The sequence below is a fragment of the Trachurus trachurus genome, assembly GCF_905171665.1.
Source record: "Trachurus trachurus genome assembly, chromosome: 5".
Classification (NCBI taxonomy): Eukaryota; Metazoa; Chordata; class Actinopteri; order Carangiformes; family Carangidae; genus Trachurus; species Trachurus trachurus.
In genome coordinates this window covers 36587824-36610087 of record NC_139896.1, presented here as the reverse complement: position 1 = coordinate 36610087, position 22264 = coordinate 36587824, and the positions used below count along the sequence as shown (strand labels likewise).

The following is a 22264-nucleotide window of genomic DNA, read 5'->3' as shown; positions in this document are numbered from 1 at the left end:
AATAACTTAGGCCTATAATTGTCCTACATTAGCCTATAGAACTCAGTCAGTAATAAATGTATCTTTTTAAGATATCTACAAAAAAATATTGTTTTTAGATATTTGTTTTATTCTATAGCATATTAATGCTATTTTTTGCCTTTGTTTGATAGTACATAGTGAGACAGACAGGAAAGGGGAGAGGGGGAATGACATGCAGGAAGGTCTGCCCGACACGGGATTCGAACCGGGGACGCCTGCGCCGAGGACCGTAGCCTCTACATGGGGCGGCCGCCTCAACCACCGCGCCACGCACCGCCCCACTGTTGTATTTCTGTCTATTATTTTTTATTTTTTCTCTCTCTCATTTTTGTTTATGTTCTGTAGACTACTTGTCAGATTGTATGTAACTTTTTGCATAACTTTATTCTTACAAAGAGCTACCAACCTTGAAATTGTTTATTTGTGTAACACTCAAATGGGCATTGTTTTTTTTTATGGGGATAATGTAGCCTATAATTCGTGTCTTTATTTGCACCTAAAGTGGTATGAAATTACAGACTGTATAGGCTACTATTCCATCTTTGTTCAAGGCCTTATAGGTTTAATGTGTTATCTGTGCCATTAAAGCACAATATCAGACAGGTCCTGCATTCAGCTGTACCCACAAGGATGTGAAGGACCACATCATAGCGGGGCAGTTCTGAGAAACTTTTTGCTGTTTAGAGACAACCACAAAAACACATTGGACTGACACCCAATCATATCCGTGCAAACGTCTGACAGGCTTGAATGTGGACCAATAGAAAAACTGTAAACATGCTGGAGAGGGCGGGACGTAAGATATCCTATGTCATCAACTCAAGGCGCTTTTTGTTCTTTCGGGGGAGAAAGACGGGGAAAATTAATTTTAATTGGTTGCGAACGGTCCGAGTTTAGCCAAGATAACATATCACTTGATTCACTATAATCAAAAACCGACCAAGTGTGAGGTTTAACCGACGTCGACTGGAGAAAAGTTGCGCATTTGTGGGACCAAATCGGCTCGACAGTGAGCTAGCATTAGCCTCTCTGAGACGGCGTCCAGATTGGAGCGGAAGGAGTTGAGGCGCTGGGAAGAAGGGGAGAAATCTACTGGGATGCCTCACGCAAGTTGGGAAAAACTGTATCTTGCAGTCCCACCTGGTATCGCGACACTATAAACCGTAATCATGTGTTCGTTTGACTGATAGTGAACCGCGGAGACTGTTTCATGGTGGTTTTGTAAGCGTTAACGTGCCAGTTAAGCAAGTTAGCCACGTAGCTACGTAGCCTTCAGTGGGAAGACATTTAAAATGGCGGAGGGTTGGCCCATTCCTTCGGCCCTTGTCTTCATGCTGTTCGGCTTGAGTGCCTGGGCCCTTGAGTCTTGCCCTGCTCCTTGTTCGTGCTCTAAAGGACTAGGCGAGGTCCAGATTATGGACTGCAACAGGAAAAGACTGTCGACACCTCCACTAGACCCTCCAGATGGGATAACCCAAGTGTAAGTACACAACCTATTAGTCCCGTAACGTTACTGAATCCACTGCACTGATTTGTTGCTCAACCGAGGGGTGCACCGTGATATACCAACAAACCCCGTTTGGATGTGTTTCAGCCACTTGACCCACTTTGTAACGTTATAAGATCTTATGCCGTGATGTTTGACTAAATTTGTTTTGGTATATTGACGAAATGTATACTTTCCTCTGTTTAAATAATGAAGACGCGTGGGGAAGTTGAAGAAAGTGTATTAAGTTGAAGTGAAGTATTACAGTACTAACACTCAGTTGACATGATACTGCAGTAAGACGAGTTATAAAGTTACGCTTTTATTATAGTAATCGACTCATGTTTGTGGTCACCTTGGAGGTTGGTATTGTGTTTATTATAATGTAATGTACCTATTGTGTTTATAATAATGCATGTAGGCTAATACATGATATTAGAAATTAACTGCAATGCATTTCAATTCTACAACACAAAGACTGCAACCTTCCAAAAGCAATTTTAACTACCATACACATCTTGTAACTGCTTCTACCAAATTAATCATTATGACCATAACGATGGCAGCATTTGTTGTTGGGCCTTCCATATCCATGCCCAATAACCAGGCAACTGAGTGAAAGTGTCAAACCAGGGGGTTCTGTGTAAATTGCTGAAAATGTGTAATTTAATAAGGAAGAGTTTACTGCAATGTGACTGATGCAATGCATACAAAACCTGACCATTTGATAAAGGAACAATCATGGCACAGATAGGATCAAGATTTTCTGTACAATTTCGTTTCAGGACCATGAATCACAATGAGCTGACTGTTCTTCCATTCCTTGGGGATGTGTCGTCAAACATCACGTCTTTGTCACTGTAAGTATAACATCTTCAGGCTTCAAGTCAAAATAAACATTTTTTTAATATGAAATGTACCCCGCTTGATATTAGAGTCACTTTTTCTATGCACAATGCTACTAGTAGTTGTGATAATTTTTAATTTTAACCTCTGATTTATAAGGTTGTCCAAGTAATCAATGGCCTTATGAGTTGGAAGAATAACACGTGTTTTCTTTATTTAGAGTCCACAATCGGATCTCTGAACTGCAGATGCATCAGCTCCAGCCATTCGTATCCTTGGAGACACTGGATCTGACATCAAACTCCATCTCTGAGCTGAAAGTTGGATCCTTTCCCTACATGCAGCTGAAATATTTGTAAGGAATCACTGCTAATTGAACTAATGTAGTAACAACGACACCTTTTGTAACAATAGATAGGCTTGATGCTGTAAAGTAACTAATGGTGTATAAGAAGGAAGAATGGGCCCTGTATCATACGGCAATAAGGTGACTTGGTATTTATAGCTGTTCAAAGCACATATTAAAGCAAAGCAGTACTGCACAGTCCATTCATTGTTATCAATGCTAATAAGATCAGAGTGCTAAAGACACCTTGTTTTCGTTAGTTTGCTGTTGGTAAGAAAGGATCTTATTGTTGACAAACTTATTTTGTGGGGCCTTTTCATCTCTATACAGAAGGTGTAACTACAGAGCAAATAGTATTCTCCTGCCCAAGTTTGCCTCTAATGTTTCTGCTCTTTTATCTCATAGGAATTTGAGTAATAACAAGATCAGTGTTCTCGAGCCTGGCTGCTTTGAAAACATCTCCAGCTCCCTGCTGGTGCTGAAGCTGAACAGGAACAGATTAGCTGTGCTGCCATCCAAAGTCTTCAGACTTCCTCAGCTTCAGTTCCTGTAAGTATTATATGTGTTTTTGGTGCAAAAATTAAATCAGTCAGTCAACGAAGAACTGTTTGGTTCTTGGTCGTTCTATACTTGGCAGATAAATGTCTGAATTGTGATTCTGTTGTAACAACTATTCCAAGGTAGCTGGCTGAAATTACAGTAAATCCAAATATTTCACTGGCCCACTGGTTTGTTTTGTTTGTTTTTGAAGAATAATTATGCTCCCTGCCATTACAGTGAAATGAAGCGCAACAAGATCAAAATAGTGGACAGCCTAACATTCAAAGGGATGGACTCACTAAAATCACTGAAGATGCAGAGGAATGGCATCAGCAAACTCATGGATGGAGCCTTTTTTGGACTGAACAACATTGAAGAACTGTGAGTATAGTGTTACGGACTGTCCTTTTAAATTTAACAGTGCCGTCTTCAGCAAAGGTGGAACAGTACATTGTAATGTTTTTATTATAGCGGAAAAGACAAAGCCTGCTAGCATTAGTTGGAGGGAGCATGAAAGCAGGGAAGAATGATGAAATCTGGTACAATCGTTTTTCATAATGAAACATTTATTATGACAGTTGTTTGTTAATGTCATTTTGTTTTTCCCATCTGTGTCTCAGAGAGCTAGAGCATAACAACCTAACCGAGGTCAATAAAGGTTGGCTGTATGGCCTGCGCATGCTGCGTATCCTGCGGGTCAGCCAGAATGCTGTCGGCATCATCCGACCAGACGCCTGGGAATTTTGCCAAAAGCTGGAGGAACTGTGAGTGTGTTTGCTTCATTGCTAAAATCCCCATGCAGCTAAGAGTCCCCACTTTCTTTCATCAGCCTGGGGCTCTGAAACTCATTCTGTGTGCTCAGTGAAGTCACTGTTATCTTACTGCAGTAGGTTGTCTGCCTCCAGTGGATGTACTGTAAACCGTTTGAACAATTTTGTGTAAATGTTTCATTTTGGAGTATCATCCTTGAATGAGAGTTGAGTTGCATTTACTCACAAGACTTGCGTTTAAGAAGAAAATCGTTAGACTGATCTGATGTTTTAATTTTTTCTGTGCAGTGACTTGTCCTTCAATCATTTGACTCGACTCGAGGAGACTGCTTTCGTAGGATTAGGTTTCCTGGAGAGCCTGAACCTGGGAGAGAACTCCATCAGCCATTTGGGAGAAGGAGTATTCAGTGGCCTGGCAAGTCTGCGTACACTGTAAGTGCTGCCCCTTAAAGACATCTGTCTAAAATAGATCGCCTATTTGACCCAAGAAGAGGTATTCAATATAGTATAACCAAGTCTTGGCTTGTTCTTGGCCCTGTGCATCCTCGTGCAGGATACTGACTACAGTAGGTCTGCTTGTTTCACTCTTGTTGTGTAGTTCTAGACCTGTGTTGAATACATTTCCTGAGTAGTCCTAATTAGTTTAGAGAAATCACAGTAGACATTACTAGTATTTTAAGTGTGTATCCTCTAGTATAGACTTGATTGTGTTCTGGTCTTGCCTGTCATCTGTTTAGTCTTAGATCCAACCACCCAGTGTGTCATTTCATAGAATCCTGTTCTCTTGGTTTTGCGTCATTGTTCCTGCCATTCACTCTGGGTATCATCCAGATTTCAAATGAGTTGAAAGGTGAAAGCTACAGAGTAGTTCTGTTTACTCACAGCAGAAGGAAGCATTGGGAGCTTGGTTACGCTTCACACATACTGTACATAGAATATCTGAGATGCAATGGAAGTGCTCTGTCTGCGTCATCGTTTTGAAACATGCATAGAGGGTTATTGTACTATTACATGAGGGAAAGAGCAGACCAGCCTCCATACTAGGGGTGTCAACATTTACAATTTTTTCTACACGTGTAAACGGGGCTTCTAACCGACGTGTACCCGGTTACACGTCGGAGATGTATGATCTCTTTCTATCGCTGTTGCAGGGCGGGGTATTGTCGGTGCGTATTTCACGCATTGGTGTGATAGTGGGTTGCTCTGTACGAGCCGAACTGACTCGGCATATGTTAGAGACAGGTGTCTATATGGTACAGGCTTTTTATTTTATTTGATTAATTTCAAACAATTCTTATGCTCAGCAAAGATGGAAAATCTATAAGATAATCAAATGGTTCTGTTGTTAGGCTACTGTTTAAATGAGTCAGAGTAGAAGGAGGGGTACAGTACCACCAATTGATATATATATATATTTTTTTTTAATGTTTAATTTATTTTTTACCAGAGTTCACCACCCCTAAAAATACTATATTGGTGAGAAATGAACGAGGAGGAGAAAAAAAAAGACGTGTAAACGGCTATTGATTTTTCTAAACGGTTATGATTTGTTATTCGTGTACCCGTTTACACGTGTAGATGTTGACACCCCTACTCCATACTGTCGCTGAAGCAGAGGCTGAGAGATGGCTATAGTGAAAGTCTTTTCTTGTGTAGGTAGGTGACTCATTCTCTGAACTTTGTGATCATACCAACATTTATTAAGCGCTACAGGGTTCAAAATAACACGGAAGTGCTGGCTTTGTTAGGTGGTAAGTAATTGTCATGTGAATCCTCGGCTTTTGAATACCATTAATTGGACTTATACATAACAAAATTGCCATCCAACAGGTGAGGGTAAGCTGCTTTTGCATATTTTAATTCACAAAATTTGTGAGCACGCAGGATGGTTGACTACAGTTTGAACCACAGCGTCACTGACACAAAAAGTGTAGATAAGGCCCAAAGAAGCAGCCTAATTAAGCAAAGTGTCTTCATCATACACTTATGTACAAAGTAATGAGTGATGAGAAGAGAGGGAGTCCTGAACTCATTATTTCCCTCACAGAGTTCCACTTATGCCACTGGGCTGCAATGAGAAAGGGGTCATATTTGGGAGGTTGCCCCGTCCTGGGAGTTTTCATGGAAGAGGGGGACTGGAGAGTGCTGAAATTCTTTCATAGGTGCCCAGGCATGAGGAAAGAGAAACAAAGGAGCTCATGACCCATCCTGTAAACACAAGGCCTATCTGAGTTTCCAGTGGACCAATGAACTGTCCCAGTGCTAAACAGAGCCAATTAATTTCTCTCCATCAGTACAGCAGGGGCAGTGAACTGTGACACGCTGTGCAAGTCTGGTGTCTTAAATTGTTAGTCTCCTGACTGAGAGTCACTGCCACTGACAACCAGGGGGCGATTTACAATCTCTGTGGTCTTGCAGGAAAAGGCTTTATATGGACAGTCTGTGTAGAGCCTGTTTAATATCTAATGCCTCTTTGTTTTACAGAGATATCCGCAACAATGAAATCTCCTGGGCCATTGAAGACTCCATCGGCGTATTTGATGGAATGAAGAAGCTGAACACACTGTGAGGACACGGTGACATATAGAAAAATTTTGTGGGCGCATTTTAAATCATTAGCGTTCTAAATGCTTGGTAATATACAGTTTTCAGATAGGTATGTTTGTACTCTACTGTGAAATTGTTTATCAAGTTTATTCAAACTTCCAGTGAGAGGCTGGTCAAACGTCCTTATTTAGCGTTAACGATGGCTGCTGAAACACTGGTTCCATGGATCAATCTAATGTTACCCAGGAGCATCATATGAAATGTATTCATTTTTCAGAATCCTGCAACGGAACAAAATCAAATCAATCACCAAGAAAGCGTTTGAGGGACTGGAGGAGCTAGAACACTTGTGAGTTAACCTCGGCACAATCCATTTCCTCCACACAGTCCTACTTGTGTCTCAGTAGAATCTTATGTTATTGTGGAATGATTCAAGATAGCAGAAGGCTTTTATTACCACTGTGCTGCTGTTGTTGTCTTATTCCTGTGAAGTGGGATGTCATTTTGATCAAATCACATTGTAGGTGTGTCTAATCCATATTATTGTACTTTCTACAGGGACCTCAGCAAGAATGGCATCATGTCGATACACCCCGAGGCGTTGTCCCACATGAAGCTCAAAGTGTTGTGAGTATATATGAAATATATGTCTCTCTTGCCTGTGAGTAAAGACAGTGGAAATCTGAAGTCTCTGGACATTTTTAGGTTTCTATCAGTCAATCTTAGGAGTGTCTCTCAAGCAGTGGCTTATGCAATACACCAGCATCTGTCAAGCCCACAAAATGTGTCATGTCAGATCTCATATCCTCTTGCTATTAATTAGACTGCTGCTTTATAGAATATAGCACTATTTTCTGGGCAAGTGGATAGATTGTTTTTTCCTGATAACTCAGCTAGAGGATCATAATGGCAACACCCTCGAACTGAACAGGTTTTTAGGACGATGTGTAAATTAACAGCCTTCTGCAGGTGCACTTCATAGCACTGAATCAATTTTCCAATCCTGATTTGCATAATAGAAACTTTCCATTACTGCTTATATGACAGTTACCATGGTTGACCTGAGAGTGGTTGACTTTATAACATCCTCTGATGGCTTATGTTTCCATAATAATAACCTTGATATATGGCTGAGGCAGTGGTTATGCTTGCAAGATTGTTAAATAGCTCCTATCTGTGCAATTAGTATTGCCAATAGCTTTATATGACTGTGTATTGTGTTTGTGTTTTTAGTTGTCTTGTGTTTTTTGATGCATCGAAACTGCCACAAAATTTGTTGAGTGTGACGTTTAGGTTTTCTGAATTGAGTGTTATTTATTATTAAGACTTACCTTTGGGTTCCAAAGCGCAGGGCTTTTTTTTTGGTAAGAAGCACTATTTTCATTAGTTTTTGCATACCCACTGTTACTCAAGCAGCACTGGGCTTACTGTAATTTACAGGGTAGACAAGAGCCTTTTTAAACAACTCATGTCCATTGAATTCTCATTTCAAGCATGTAAAACCAAATTTTATCTGAAAGGATCAATCATGATTCAGTTCCAGGAATGTTTTACAAACAAATCCTGGAAATCCCAAATTTATATTTGATTTGTTCACTTAATCGATCTCAACAGTTTGATTAGTCCAACTAATTTTACAATCACTCATCTCATGCCTCCCTCATTACCTTTCTGTCCTCAGTGTCCTGAACACCAGCAGCTTGCTGTGTGACTGCCACATGCAGTGGTTGGGGCCATGGCTGACTGACAGTCAGTTCCAGCAGTCTGTGTCCGCTGTCTGTGCTCATCCTGCAAGTCTACTCGGTCACAACGTCCTGTCCATCAGCCCAGAAGAGTTTGTCTGTGGTCAGTCCCTGTCTGTTTGTTTAATCGTTCGCAGTCTGATACACTTCAGGTACTCATTAGTAAGCACAGAGCTGGGAAAAAGTTGAATGGTGTAAAGTGGGAAGAGACATGGAATTTGAATTTTATTGGTGATTTGTTTTTCCTGGTTGGTTGTTGCTGTTGTTGTGCGCGACGTAAAGCTGTCGATATGAGCGGAGTTTTTTATTTTTTTTAATTGTCGGGCCGGCAGCCCGGACACACTGCCCGCGGAAGTGGAGCTGATGGCAGCAGCTTCTCTCTCCGCCGGTCAAACATCGACCCGTCTGTAGGCTACTCAGTTTTCCACACACACAGGTCTGTCTCTAGCGCTGTATGTAGCCTATGGATGTGTGTCTTGTGTGCAGACGCAACTGACAAATATTTATAGACGGACAAGCAAACTTAATCATAATTAATTATTTTATTTTGAAAATTGACCGGATTCTCTCGCCTTTTCTGTGCCTGACTTCCTGTCTGGTACGCGCTCGTTCTATCCAGCTTGACGGCGCTCGTATTTTTTTCATTCAGCGCACTCAGCTGTTGTTTCAAGCCGCTCCTCTTGTAGCCTACTGTTACATGATCAGCGACTAGTCGACGTCAAGCTCAAAACGTCATTGTGGAGCAGGGGTTGCACAGTAGTAGTAGACTAGTCTGTGCAATCCCTAGTGGAAAACCCTGCTTTACATTGTTTTAACATAAAAAAATAAATAAATAAAAATCATCATTCTGAAGGTGTGGCGGCTTTTATTTTGCCATGGCGGTGCGCCACGATCAATTACATGTAGCGGAAACCCTGTTCAATATCTCATGACTGATGAAAAATTTGCCGTGTTGTGTGCAGTAGAATTTTGATGCATCGCAATGCATCGTAGAATCGAATCGTTACCTGGTGAATCGTAATCGAATTGAATCGTGAGGGCAGTGCCAATGCACACCCCTACTATTGCACCATAAGCACATTTGTTCAGATGTTATAGATTTAGAGAAAAGTGTCTTAATGGATTTGATGAAGTTGTCCATGCTCTGTTTAAATACTAAATCATATCATCTGTGTAATATCATCTATTTTAGTTGATGGGTGTGCTCTTTAAGTGTGGATCACTGCCCGAGTTTAACACTTTCAGTCCCTGCTCCTCCACAGATGATTTCCCCAAGCCTCACATCACAACTCACCCCGAGACATCTGTGGCGCTTCGGGGGAACAATGTGACTCTGAGCTGCGTCGCCTCCAGCAGCAGTGACTCTCCAATGACCACAGCTTGGCGGAAGGATGGGGAAGTGCTGTATGATGCAGAAGTGCAAAACTACGCCCGGTACCAGGAGGGAGAGCTGATCTACACCACTATGCTTCACCTCCTCAATGTCAACTTCACTGATGAGGGCCGTTACCAGTGTGTGGTCTCAAACCACTTCGGCTCCAACTACTCCAACAGGGCAAAGCTTACCGTCAATGGTGAGGATATTGCCTGTTTTCGAATAGTGTGATCGACGATTGTCAGTGGGGTTCATTTCTTTCTCTCACTCCGCAGTCTTTCATTTTCCATTTAGTTTTAATGGGGTTGTTTTTTGACTATCGACTGTGCTGTTCTGGCTCATTAAATCTGAGAGAATTGTTTATTTTACATAAATCTATTATTTGTGTAATTGACAATGTAGTGAGTTACTGCCAGAAAATAAAAGTCAATAAAACCCTAAGATGCAACTACAGTTAGATCCCCGTCTGACACAGATATATGCCTTTGCCTCTCTGTCCTACCCTCAACTTTCTTTCAACCGTCTTTCAGAGCTGCCATCGTTTCTTAAGACCCCCATGGACCTGACAATCCGGACCGGGACTATGGCCAGACTGGAGTGTGCTGCTGAAGGCCATCCGTCACCCCAGATTGCTTGGCAGAAGGACGGAGGCACCGACTTTCCTGCTGCACGAGAGCGAAGGATGCACGTGATGCCGGATGACGACATCTTCTTCATTGCTAATGTTAAGACAGAAGACATGGGAGTGTACAGCTGCACGGCACAAAACGCAGCAGGCAGCTTGTCGGCCAACGCTACTCTTACTGTCTTAGGTGAGTCACCAGATTAGCAGGACGTATTACTGATGTTTTCTGACTGGGTGATTTTTTTTTCTGTACCACAATGCTGTGACACTTGTACTCATTATTTTCATGCACATTTCAACACTTTTGACTGGTGACAGTATACTTGTAAACCCCATTAGACTTGCCCATGAAGCATTTAGCTGGAGTGTCTCTGATACAGCTTTTCAGTAATGTTTAGTGATAAATGAAATTATGGGTGTATATAATCGTTGACATTGGCTTACACACATCCATCACACACATTCATCTAATCAGATGCCAAAGAGATAATCCTTATTAAATCAAAAATCAATGATCCTCTTGTCCTCCAGAAACTCCATCCTTCATGCGGCCGCTGGAGGACAGAACAGTGGCCCGTGGTGAAACTGCTGTGCTTCAGTGCATAGCTGGAGGCAGTCCGGCCCCCCGCCTTAACTGGACCAAAGATGATGGACCTTTAGTACTCACGGAGCGCCACTTCTTTGCTGCTGCCAACCAGCTCCTTATCATAGTGGACGCTGGTCCTGCTGATGCCGGGAAGTACACCTGCATCATGTCCAACACTTTGGGAACGGAGCGCGGCCACATCTACCTCAGTGTCTCACCATCACCAAACTGCGATACGAGCGTGGGGTACGACCAGGACGGCTGGACCACCGTGGGCATCGTGGTGATCGTGGTGGTGTGCTGCGTGGTTGGAACCTCGCTGGTCTGGGTCATCGTCATCTATCACATGCGCAGAAAGAGTGAGGACTACAGTATCACAAACACAGGTCAGCCTTTTAGACAAAAAAAACCAAAAACCGTCTGATTTGAAGATGTACCCAAAGGGGATTGTTGTTTGGAGACCGTGAAATGTGTCTACGGGGACAACACTTTGTTGTGAGAATACAATGTCTTGCGGAACACAGCAGCATGTAACACAATATGTCTCTGTCTGTTCCAGATGAGATGAATTTGCCAGCAGACATCCCCAGCTACTTGTCCTCTCAGGGTACTTTGTCAGAGCCTCAGGAAGGCTACAGTAACTCTGAGGCTGGCAGCCACCAGCAGCTAATGCCTCCTCTCTCCAACGGATACATCCATAAAGGGACAAATGGTGAGTCATCTCGCTTTTAGTATGAGTCAGGCCCACTTTATACAAATGTTTGATTTATTGTAATCACTTACTAATTGCTATCTTGATATGACAAGCTTTGGTTGGCACAATATTATCAAAAAATAATCAATCAACTGCACATATTAGTCCCTATTTATATTCCTTTAATGTTCATATAAAGAGTTATACTGTGTCTTTCTTAGTTTTAAACGTTTTGCATCTTGAACAATGTAGATGCAAGGCACTGTAATATTCAAATAATTTAACTATAGGAAAAAATGGATATGCGTAAGTCATTCATTGAAATGAAGCAAAATTTAGTTGAAATCATTTGTTTCTGATAGAGTATTTTTTTCCCTTCACACAACTTTTTTTTCCTCTTGCAAAATGGGAAAAATGTACTGGGTCAATGAGTGGTATCATAAAAAGTAGTAGTACTGTTAAGATTTTAATAATATCTGTGACACTGAGTAATCATCCTGTCCGTCCCAGGTGTGTGTTATGGAGACACGAGCAGTGAGGTGGAAACTGAGGGGAATGGCATGCTGCACTGCAGGGTTGGCTCTCTGTTCACTGGTCGTAGCAGCTTCCACCCTGGGGAGCCCTGCGAGGGCCTCGCTGGAGTCCCCACAGGTTAGTGTCACGTCCACACCAGCAGTCATGGGATTTCTCCTTTTTTTAATGGACAAGGTTGTTTTTTTTATGCATTTGTAGTGATGTTTTTTCTGAACTCTTTTTATGACTGGACATGTAACATATCCAGCCAACAGCTAAAACATGTACACCTTTGCGTGTGTAGCACTTTTACAAGGCTTATAAAATGACCACACAACAGCTGAAATATTCAAATTATATTTAAAAATCTGAAGTACAGTAATAAACAAATTCAGTGGTTAAATAAAAAATGGTAATTGTGTCTGAAAACAGCCTCACAGCTTCGAGTTACTTTTAAGTCTTGAAACAAATGAATACAGGATGTAGTTGTAATAATAATGTACTAATATGTGGAGATTTGATGAGGTGTGAGAATAATTGTTAGTTGCCAGGTGATTGCTCTTGTTCTTGAGAGGCTTTTCCCAGCCAGTCTTGAAAAACTTCACATTGACTGAATCTTTAAATAAATGGAGCCTTGACAACAAACAACATGCATACACATGTCTCTCATCAGGTGGTGCGGGGCCGCTTGTCATCTGCTCCGACTGTTATGACAATGCCAACATTTACTCACGCACGCGGGAGTACTGCCCCTACGCCTACCTGGGGGAGGACGACCCGCTGGACAAAGCTCTACCGGGCCCCAAGGGGAGCTTTAGTGAGCACGCCCCACATGAGGACCCAGCACTGGAGAACCTCATGAGCAACCAGGACTCCTCCGTCTTTCTCACCTCACATGACAAAAGGTTGAGCAGCCACTCTCCCCCAGATCACTACACTAATGGTGAGAAACAGAAATTCCTATTTTGCTGTTTTCTTTTAGAGCAGGATGGTGACAGCTGTCATGTGCCATGTGCAACCTGCTGTGGTGTTTTGGTAACATGTAGAATTTTTACCAGACACTGGAAAAAGCAGCAGGTGTGAACATTTTGAATGTTTACAATATACACTGAAGACAGTTTTATAGAGTTGTGTGATTTCCCAATGAACTGGTAAACCCGTAACATTAAAATTAATCAGAGATATTGATCTTCCAGATATGATCTGTACTTTGAGGCTTGTTATGAGAGTTGTTCAGAAGAGATCAGAGTGTTTGCAGGCTACAGCTAATACTGTTTGTAGAGACGAGATAACCAACTTATGGAAATCAGCTTGGCTCCAATACAAGGCATCCAAGTTACAAGGTTATACAAGCAAATTCTCAAATTTGGGGAGCAAGAAGTAAAAAGTATATTCTGCATTTAAAAAAGTAAAATGATGTGGTTGAAAAACAGGTGGGGGTTCAGTCGTAGCCCTCTAAGTGTTGCTTCTGTTACCATCTCTACAGATTCCCTGAGCAGGTCATTCTGGGGAGACGGGGAGGATCTGTCATCAAAACCCCAACCAGGAGCGTCCCAGCACCCAGTGACTGTTCATAGGACACCTCATCTGACTTCCACTACAGACGGGGCACAGGAACAGAGTGAAGCAGAGGTGGACTGCTTCCCCAGCCAAAGCACACAGGACCACAGAAGTGCCTCTAATAGGACTAACCCTCAGGAGCACCCTGCTCCCACATAGGTCCTTACACTCGGCCCACGTTCTGCCTCTGACTCCTCGTTGCTGCACCCCGTCCCCCTTCACCCACTACCTCCAAAGAGACTCCTCACATTCTGCCAAAGATGCTCTCTTGTATGTTTACATTCCCCTTTCACTCAAGAGGACATGCTGACGTTCTCCACTGTGGAAAGACGGCCGTGTCGGGCTGGAGGAATGGACCTGTGATTAAAGTGACCTCCTCCTCGACACCTCCACCTCTGCAGGACCCCTCTCTCCCACATCCTCCACCACTCTTCTTTTTTCTCTTTGTGGAGAAAGCTATGAATGTATGTTTTAAAGAGCCATGTTGGATGGGATAGACCCTGCTGCTGTGGGGCTGAAATTGTTAATGCCAGTGCGCTTCTCATTGGCAGTTTGTTTCATCATTCCTGGTACAGACACGTGTTGGAACGGCCTACATGACTTTGACAGAAAATTATAAACCACCTCTTCCCAGCTGTGGGAAAGGGGTTTAAATGGGGGACGGTTGTATTTCCCTCACCAGCAGATTGTGGTGGTTAATAAAGGTACGAACCTTGAAAGTGTACGTCCCACATTCCCACAGCTATTCTGACTGACTCTGAACTACCCTATCTAATATCCAGTTATGCAAATTCAAGAGACAGTGACACCAAAATGTGGTGTATATTATGAATATATATGAATATATCCTATATCATCTTTATCTGATCTTGTTTTGTCCTATGTCAAACACAAATGTTAATTCCTTCACTTAAAGTCTTTGTAATGACAAGCAGTTTGGGGAGAAAGTGTACTTTTTTTTTTTTTTTTTTTGCACATGTGACAATCATAGTTTTGCTGGCTATTTTCTCATGGTTGTTTGTTTGATGGCCTTTTAAACAAGCATTCTCAGTAACCTCAATCAGGTGACATTATGGTTTATGTATACAGTATGCACTGATCTGTTTTCCCTTCTTCTCATGTCTTACAGGCACTTAATTTAACAATGGTCAACTTTATGATGCAATGTGCATGCTGTTTTACATTGTGACAATTTATCATCACGGTTGTTTTTTCAAAAGATTCAAGATCCTTCCATAGAAATTGATTACGCCTAGGTTTTCACTTGGGACTGTGAAAAATTAGAATGTATTGTATTATTTTATACATGTATGTGTGTGTGTATGTATGTTTTTATGTGTGTATGTGTACATAAGGCTGGTTACCTATTCAATGCCATGTCCTACTAGTCCATTTGCAAAGAGGTTTGAGATGTAAGCTGCAGTAACTTTACAGACATCTTATTAAGTTTATTATTAATTTTAATCCTTCATTGCCCCAGCGTTATCCAGACTGCTTTTTTTCTTTGTCGGTTCAGGTATAACACATGTTCTTCAGAGATGAGTGTTGTCATACTCATAACTCAAAGTCAATAATCAAACAGCCTCTAGCTTCGGCAAGCTGTAATTTCCCTTATGTCTGCTATAATTATGCTTTGAAGATCTGGAAATGTACACGTCTATATATTTAAAAGAATGTGGACTTGTTTCATCAAGTGTGACCTTATAGATGATCATGGAAATCTTTGTTATTGCACTTCAGATAGGCTCAGATGTGATTGGCTTTTGTTAGTGACTCTCAGAAAGCTTATGTGCTCAACATGTTTAGCAGATTACACTACAGTTGGCAGTTTATTGGGAACACCGTGGCAGACTTAATGCATTTCAATATGACAGTTCTGCACTAAATCCTCCCTTTACTTACAGAAATATTTTACCATTATGTTGCTGATCATCACTGGTACATTCTACTTTTATATTTTTAACAAAAGAATTTTCCATGTTCCAGCTCTGTCTCTTTTGTAGTGGTACGCTGTGTTCAAGGGTTCTGATTTCAGACACTAAAAATCAATAATGCTGAACAGTTTATCTACAGTTGCATCTGATTGCCAGATTTGTTTTAGTGTGACCAGACCAAACAGTTTACTGTTTGTTTTCATAAATAATTCCTCAGAGTTGACTACATGTATGTGTAAAACAGCAAATGGTACTGTTAGAACTCCACCTCCTCTGTGGTACAAGCAGGTATGAATTGCATGCCGTTCTTCACCCTTTGAGTTCTAACATGTTTGGATCCTTTTGTCAGGTTTCTCTCTAATCACCAAATGAGCACACCCCAAGCCTTTTCCCCTGAATGTGGCGTTAGCTTGAGAGATAATGATCAAGTGATTTTGCCAAAAGCAACTTGACTCTCCCACAAGCCTCTGATCTTGACTACACTACTTGCTTCAGCAGAAGCAAACTTTATTATTTTCTGACTTACTAAAGGTCAGTTTCATCATACCCCTTTAGAGTGATTGAGAAATTGAAAACCGGTAGTGGTGAGTCCTCCTAATTGAGTTACCTGTCTGGGGGTCATACATTGATACAATGTTAAATATTTTCTGCCAACATGGTGTAACTTAATGTGCATTTGTATTGTTTTATTCTTTGAACGTCCTTTACGACTTTATACCAAAGTTTAGCAGTAACTGCTCTGGCAATATCCAATGCTGCTTTTTTTTTATATTGTTGAAGTTCTTCATTTTGTTTTCAGTAGTATTTTTGGACCTTGTTTACCTGTACATTCTGTAAAGCATGTCTAAAGAGCCTTTTTGTTACGTAGCCATTACTCAAACATTAAACATGAATTCTGATAAATTGGTTTGAATCTTGATTGTGTCTCAACAGTTGTCTCAGAAAAATAGTGTTATAGAAATTATTTTCATCAGCTGTGTTCTTGATTGCTTGTTTTGTCTGTAGAATCATTTCTCCGACCAACTGTCCAAAATCCAAATATAGTAAATTTACAGTGATGTTTTAAAGCAGAACAATATCGAGGCTAGATCAACTAAATGTTTGACATGACTGAAATGTTCTTTGTTTATCAAAATAGTTGGTTTTCTGTCGCTGGATTAATCAGACGATTGTGTGGGACTCGGAAGGCAGGCGACAGGCTCACAGAAAAACATGAGAAAATATTCTTGCAGGATTAGATTTATGTTACATGTAATTCCTGTCACGGGGGTCACAACATGATTTCTTGGCGCACCGTAGGACGATTTTACAGGCCAAGCCGTCCACAATCTGGATTTAGTGATGTTAGACCAACACAAAACCAGCTAATATTAAACCTTTAGTTGATCACTGGCCCTAACGTTAAGAGAAAGACTTCATTTTTAAGTCCTTCCTACATTAATCCAGCAGCATCTCAGACATGTGATGTGAGTTGAATCTGACAGTGCCTCAGCCTTAAAAAGACTGCAGTTCCTTTTCCATGTGCATTCCACTCTCCAGTCCCCATCCAAGCCATGATACCATTGTTAATCATTCTCTACAAGCCGATGAATTATTCAGCACCGTGTTCAAGGTAGCAACTCCGTATTTAAACAGAGACTTCTGTAGCATCGCACCCAAAGAGGAGAAACTACAACTGCTACATGCAAAATACAGAAGGTTTGTTTTCCTTATTGCAAGTTATCAAGTGAATCAAACCCACTGTGATGACAAATGACAGTCCTGAGGATCAACATGCACAAGTAGTGTTACGCCCCAGCCATGCTGGCCCTAAGGGGCATCACAATGGACCACCAATGACCCCAAACACAAAGACACTAAATAAAACAGGAAGTGGTTTAATACATAATGTAAGGATGACACAAACTAAAACAACAACAAAAAAAGCCAAGCTGGGAGGCAGGCAAGCCCAGCAGTCCCCACACACATCGCCCCGCTTCTGGTGGGTTTTAAAGGGATAGTTCACCCAAAATTCAAATTTCACTCATTATCTACTCACCCTCTTGTGGACTAAGGGCTGGGAGAATTTTAGCAAAATCCTCCGTGCCTTCTCGGAGTTACGGGGGGGTCCGTGCAGCAGTATTTGACCATATAATGGTTGTGAATGGTGCTCACTTTTCTTCGTCCAAATAGACACACCAAAAACATCCAAATACCTCCATACTGCTCGTCTGTAATGTCCCTCTTAAGCCCCGACATGAGAAATTGTTCCGCCGGTCAGTGCAAATCTTGCGTGATTTGCGTGATTTGCACTGACACAGGAAGAGCAGTGAACTGAGACACTGGGAGCTTCCGCTACAAACAAGCTTTTACTTATTTAATTTTTTTCCGGAACAATTTCTCATGTCGGGGCTTCAATACAAGACGGACATTACAGACGAGCAGCATGGAGGTATTTTGATGTTTTTTGGTGTGTCTTTTTGGACGAAGAAAAGTGAGCACCATTCACAACCATTATATGGACAAATACTCCTGCACGGACCCCCCCGTAACTCCGAGAAGGCACAGAGGACTCTGAAACTTCTCCCAGCCCTTAGTCGACATAAGGGTGAGTAGATAATGAGTGACATTTGAATTTTGGGTGAACTATCCCTTTAACCCCTTCAACCAGGCCAGGTGGAGCTGTGGGGAAGCAGGGAGAGAGACACACCCTTTCAGTCATAACAGTAGTCAAAATCCAGAAAAGTTGTGCATCATGTAGCCAGCTACAACATGCTGTGTGAAAAGTTCCAAACCACTTCAGCTCTGCATCGTTGTGTTTCAGCTCTCGTAACAGGAAATGCATAGTTAAAAAAACAAAGGATCTGTTATGACTCCTACACAGTTTGATGCCAGCGCACATATGGTATGTAAATAAATGAGCTCATGCAAAACCCATGCTCTCAGGCCATGGGAAAGTGTGTAGGCCTGCATGTGGGTAGGTGGGAGCAGCAGTTTACCCCCTTGAATAAAAGGTCAGATCTACAGCACTAGACCTACTTAATGTATGTGCTGATGATTTATGCACCAGCACAGTAAGCTACTGTTGAGACAGAATAAAGGCCACTGCATTTCCTGTATGCACAGTTGGAAAAAGGACCAAGCTGCAGATAATAAATGATGATTAACGATGAACATTATCTCATGCGGTGCACATGGATGCAGTTGAATGCAGACAAGCAGGGCAGCATGACCGATACGATTGAGACACTTTTTGCTTTTCCATTTTTGAACAGATATTGCAAAAAATAATACGTGATTTTTCATATGCTGTTTAATTTGTTTGTATACTAAGTTATTATTGATGAATATCATTTATTATTTCAGGTCATAAACATGAGGTGCATTTTTACCATGGTCCCGTCTCAACCATACCCCATACCACCCATTGATGATGACTGAACATAAATGCAATAAACTTTTTTTTTTTTTAAATGACAATTTGAATAAGATATTTCAATATAAATCCATTCCTCTTCATCAAAATTAAAAACAATGGAATATTATTGTATTATTAATACAAATATTATTATATTATAACTATATAACATAAAATTGTAACATTATTAGTATATATTAATATAACACTGTACAGGTATCACAAATATTAGTGTGTTTTTGTTCATTTTCTTTGTTTTTTTGGTCTTATTATGACTTATAACATGTTATTGTTAGCCTACACTGCACAACTTAACGGTGATGTGATGTAATAGAACTCTATCAGGGTACAGTTGAGACCTTGTGTCTCTCATTTGGACTGGAGATGTTAAAACTCTTCAAATTTCCCACAACCAAAGAGGATGCTAATATGCATGTGCTGAGTAAAAATGGTTGCTCAGCCTTGCAGGATATTAAGGCTGTTTCAACTGTAGGCTACACATGTCGCATCTATAGGCTACTCACTCCAGCCTACTAGAGGTAGATAAACCTCAGCAGGAGGGTGAACTGGAGCAGCAAATTACACGCAATACTCTGATTGTATCAGTAGGTGGCGTTGTGGAAATGTTAATTACGGTCAACCGGAATTTCCTCCCCAAGAATACACACCTCACTGTACAAATTAAGAGTCTCAATTAGGCGTAATTTGTTTTGCACGCTTTTTAGTTAGTCTTGTGTTCCGCTTATTCCGCCTGACACGCGAGGTAGAAATGTAAGAAGAATGTCGATAAACACTGCGTTTTAGACGGACACCACGATGAGGATAAGTTACAGTGAACATTATTGGACTGATATGTTGTGTGTGTGTGTTTTATTCATCTAGTACCGCGGCACACCGGAGGATGGAGCCCGCATGAGAGTTGCAGAGACGCTGTTCCTGCCGCCGCGGGTGCTGAGCGTAGAAAGGGGCGTTTCAGAGGCTGGCAACATCTCTCCTGGCGCTACCAGGTGTGTTCAAACCTGTAGCAGACAGACGCTTGGTGGATGTCCCTCCGCTCTGTCATTATGGGCTGGATCTCAACTGCATAAACCGCCTCCCGGTTAAACGCTGCCGCCCGTTTGTTTTGCAGCCTGCCCACAGGTAGGCTATGAGGGATTTCTCGTTGACGCACTACATTTCGGCGACAGATTCGAGCACCGAGTGAGTGAAATACTGTTTACATGTTTCTGTTTCGTCTACTTGTCGTCGGCATGCAGGCTCCTCCAGAGGCGAAGCAGCGCGCTGATACGGTTCCCGAGAAGCAATGGAGATCATAAAACCTTGATTGTTTCATCTTCTTTTTTTCCTCCCTCTCTCTCCCTCTTTTTTTTTTTTTTTTTTTTAACCATCTCGCCGCTATCAACTCCCCTGTTTTACGCACAGGGAACGCTCGGAATTAACTGCAACCAAGGCAACTGTGCGCGCACACCGGAGCGAAAAAGCCCGTGGGATGACAGACCGTCAGCGGCGCGTTGACGGGTGAACAGCAGCCTTCAGCCTTCAGCCTTCAGCCTCACACCGTCAGGAGGATGAGACAGCCAGCAGGTCGCCACAATCACTCAGGAGGGTTTATTAGGCCGCTCATTTAACAACAGCAACCCGAGGAGACTGTACCCAGTTAGATCGTTAGCTGCTTGGCATCAGGGGGAGGACTAACCATGTCCAGAACACTTAAGAAGAAGAAACACTGGTCCAGTAAAGTGGTGGAGTGCGCCGTGTCCTGGGGGAACCTGGGGGACTTCGGCTCCGTGGTGGAGGTTCTGGGGGGAGCGGAGCTGGGACAGTTCCCCTACCTGGGCCAGATGAAGCTGGACGTGCTGGTGTGTCACGTCGGGAAGCTTCCCTACTACGGGGACGTCCTGCTGGAGGTGAACGGGACGCCCGTCAGTGGACTTACAAACCGAGACACCCTGGCTGTCATACGACACTTTCGGGAGCCGATCCGCTTGAAGACAGTCAAACCAGGTGCGTCCCCCTGTCCCTGTCCCTGTCCCTGTCCCTGTCCCTGTCCCTGATCTGTTCACAACGCTGCTGCTGCCGCGGTGGCATCATGAGCTCTGTTTATAAGATGAATGTGATGATATGGTGCCAACTCTAAACCTCATGGTGATATACACACACCCAGTCATGTGAGGACCAACTGACATCTAGCTATTAGGGCAAGTCTGAAGTAATTAACATATATAAATCAATCATACCTCCTCCTCTAAATAACTCTCATTAGCTTTACATGTCATCCCATGGTGTATTAATGTCAGCTGAAGTTGACTCAGGCATTGCAAAAATGGAGCCAGAGGCTAAATGAAGTGTGTCCACTTCGTAAAGGACATGCCTAGACTTCTTCTGTAAGCTTCCTGCTGTCCCATAACATCTAATTGGCCAGTTCCCTCACCGCTTTCCCTGGGAGATCAAGTTGTGATAATGGTAATAATGGCATGTAGCCCAGTCGGAGCCTTCTAGGCTAAGTGCACTTACATGCATAGAAATAAGGCCTAATTACATCCTCCATTATTCAGGCTACTCTCTGCTGCCCATTGGCCACAGCAGTGAGAGTGGTGAGCTGTGTTATATCCCATGGTCTCATCGTTCCACGTCCAGCTCTCCAAGGATGCTGGCTGCAACTTCCAGACACCGATAATGAGGTCTAATAGGCGTAATGGCATGCCGTTGCTGCTGTCTGTGCTGTACTGGTTCTGGCCCAGGGAGGGGCTTTGGTGGCACTGGAGTGAAAGTGGTGTGTTTATGGGCACAGAAGATAGCCGTACTTTGCGGATGTGCTGGAGCTGGAATGTCTAAACAACATCTGAGACTGTACAAGAGGTTACATCAGCAGCAGCAGCAGCAGCAGCAGCAGCAGCAGCTGAGTCTCAGGACCTCGGGCCAGGATCCCTGAAGATCAGCTGTATTTGTGCACATGGATACTTATGGTGTGTGTGTGTGTACGGGCATGTTTAGTCATTCCTATGAGTTTTCCTCCATTTTTTAAACAATATTTCAGTGACTTTGAAAAAAAAATATATAAGCACCATGGTCTATGCCCCACTAAACCAAGGATGATTAATAAAGGGCAGGGTGAGCAAGGGAAGGAGAGAGATGCTGCAAACAGAAAGAGAGAGAGATACATGTGGAGGGAGAGAGACATAAAGAGAGAGGTGGGGTGGGGTGGGGGGGGTCACCTCTACATTTGGGTCTGTGCTTGACTCAATGCTGTTTTTGCTCTTTTAAGCTCACAAGCCTAGGTGC

The 22264-nt window shown here is 42.4% G+C and overlaps 2 protein-coding genes across 2 annotated transcripts in view; both read left to right on the top strand.

Annotated features, from left to right (window-relative positions):
- The first annotated feature begins 832 nt into the window (after positions 1-832).
- lrig2 (leucine-rich repeats and immunoglobulin-like domains 2) lies at positions 833-16461 on the top strand. The gene is made up of 18 exons (XM_083972521.1): positions 833-1501; positions 2293-2367; positions 2574-2708; positions 3105-3248; positions 3477-3620; positions 3860-4003; positions 4298-4441; positions 6494-6574; positions 6834-6905; positions 7115-7183; positions 8238-8401; positions 9561-9872; positions 10204-10485; positions 10830-11270; positions 11444-11596; positions 12089-12229; positions 12765-13034; positions 13578-16461. The coding sequence occupies exons 1-18, from the start codon at positions 1314-1316 to the stop codon at positions 13808-13810; spliced, it is 3192 nt and encodes a 1063-aa protein (XP_083828647.1). The 5' UTR covers positions 833-1313; the 3' UTR covers positions 13811-16461.
- A 4218-nt stretch (positions 16462-20679) lies between these two features.
- Positions 20680-22264, top strand: part of magi3b (membrane associated guanylate kinase, WW and PDZ domain containing 3b) — a gene marked incomplete at both ends in the record, with an annotated part of 141115 nt that continues 139530 nt past the window's right edge. Inside the window, one exon of the mRNA XM_083971397.1 lies at positions 20680-20986. Coding sequence (XP_083827523.1) covers positions 20680-20986 — 307 coding nt within the window. The remainder of the gene's footprint in view (positions 20987-22264) is intronic.

Bases quoted from the DNA above. Each gene is read 5' to 3' on its own strand.
- lrig2 (XM_083972521.1), top strand. From the start codon at position 1,314: ATGGCGGAGGGTTGGCCCATTCCTTCGGCCCTTGTCTTCATGCTGTTC. The intron at 6,575-6,833 runs GTGAGGACACGG...TTCATTTTTCAG, and splicing joins ATGAAGAAGCTGAACACACT to AATCCTGCAACGGAACAAAA. The intron at 6,906-7,114 runs GTGAGTTAACCT...TACTTTCTACAG, and splicing joins CTGGAGGAGCTAGAACACTT to GGACCTCAGCAAGAATGGCA.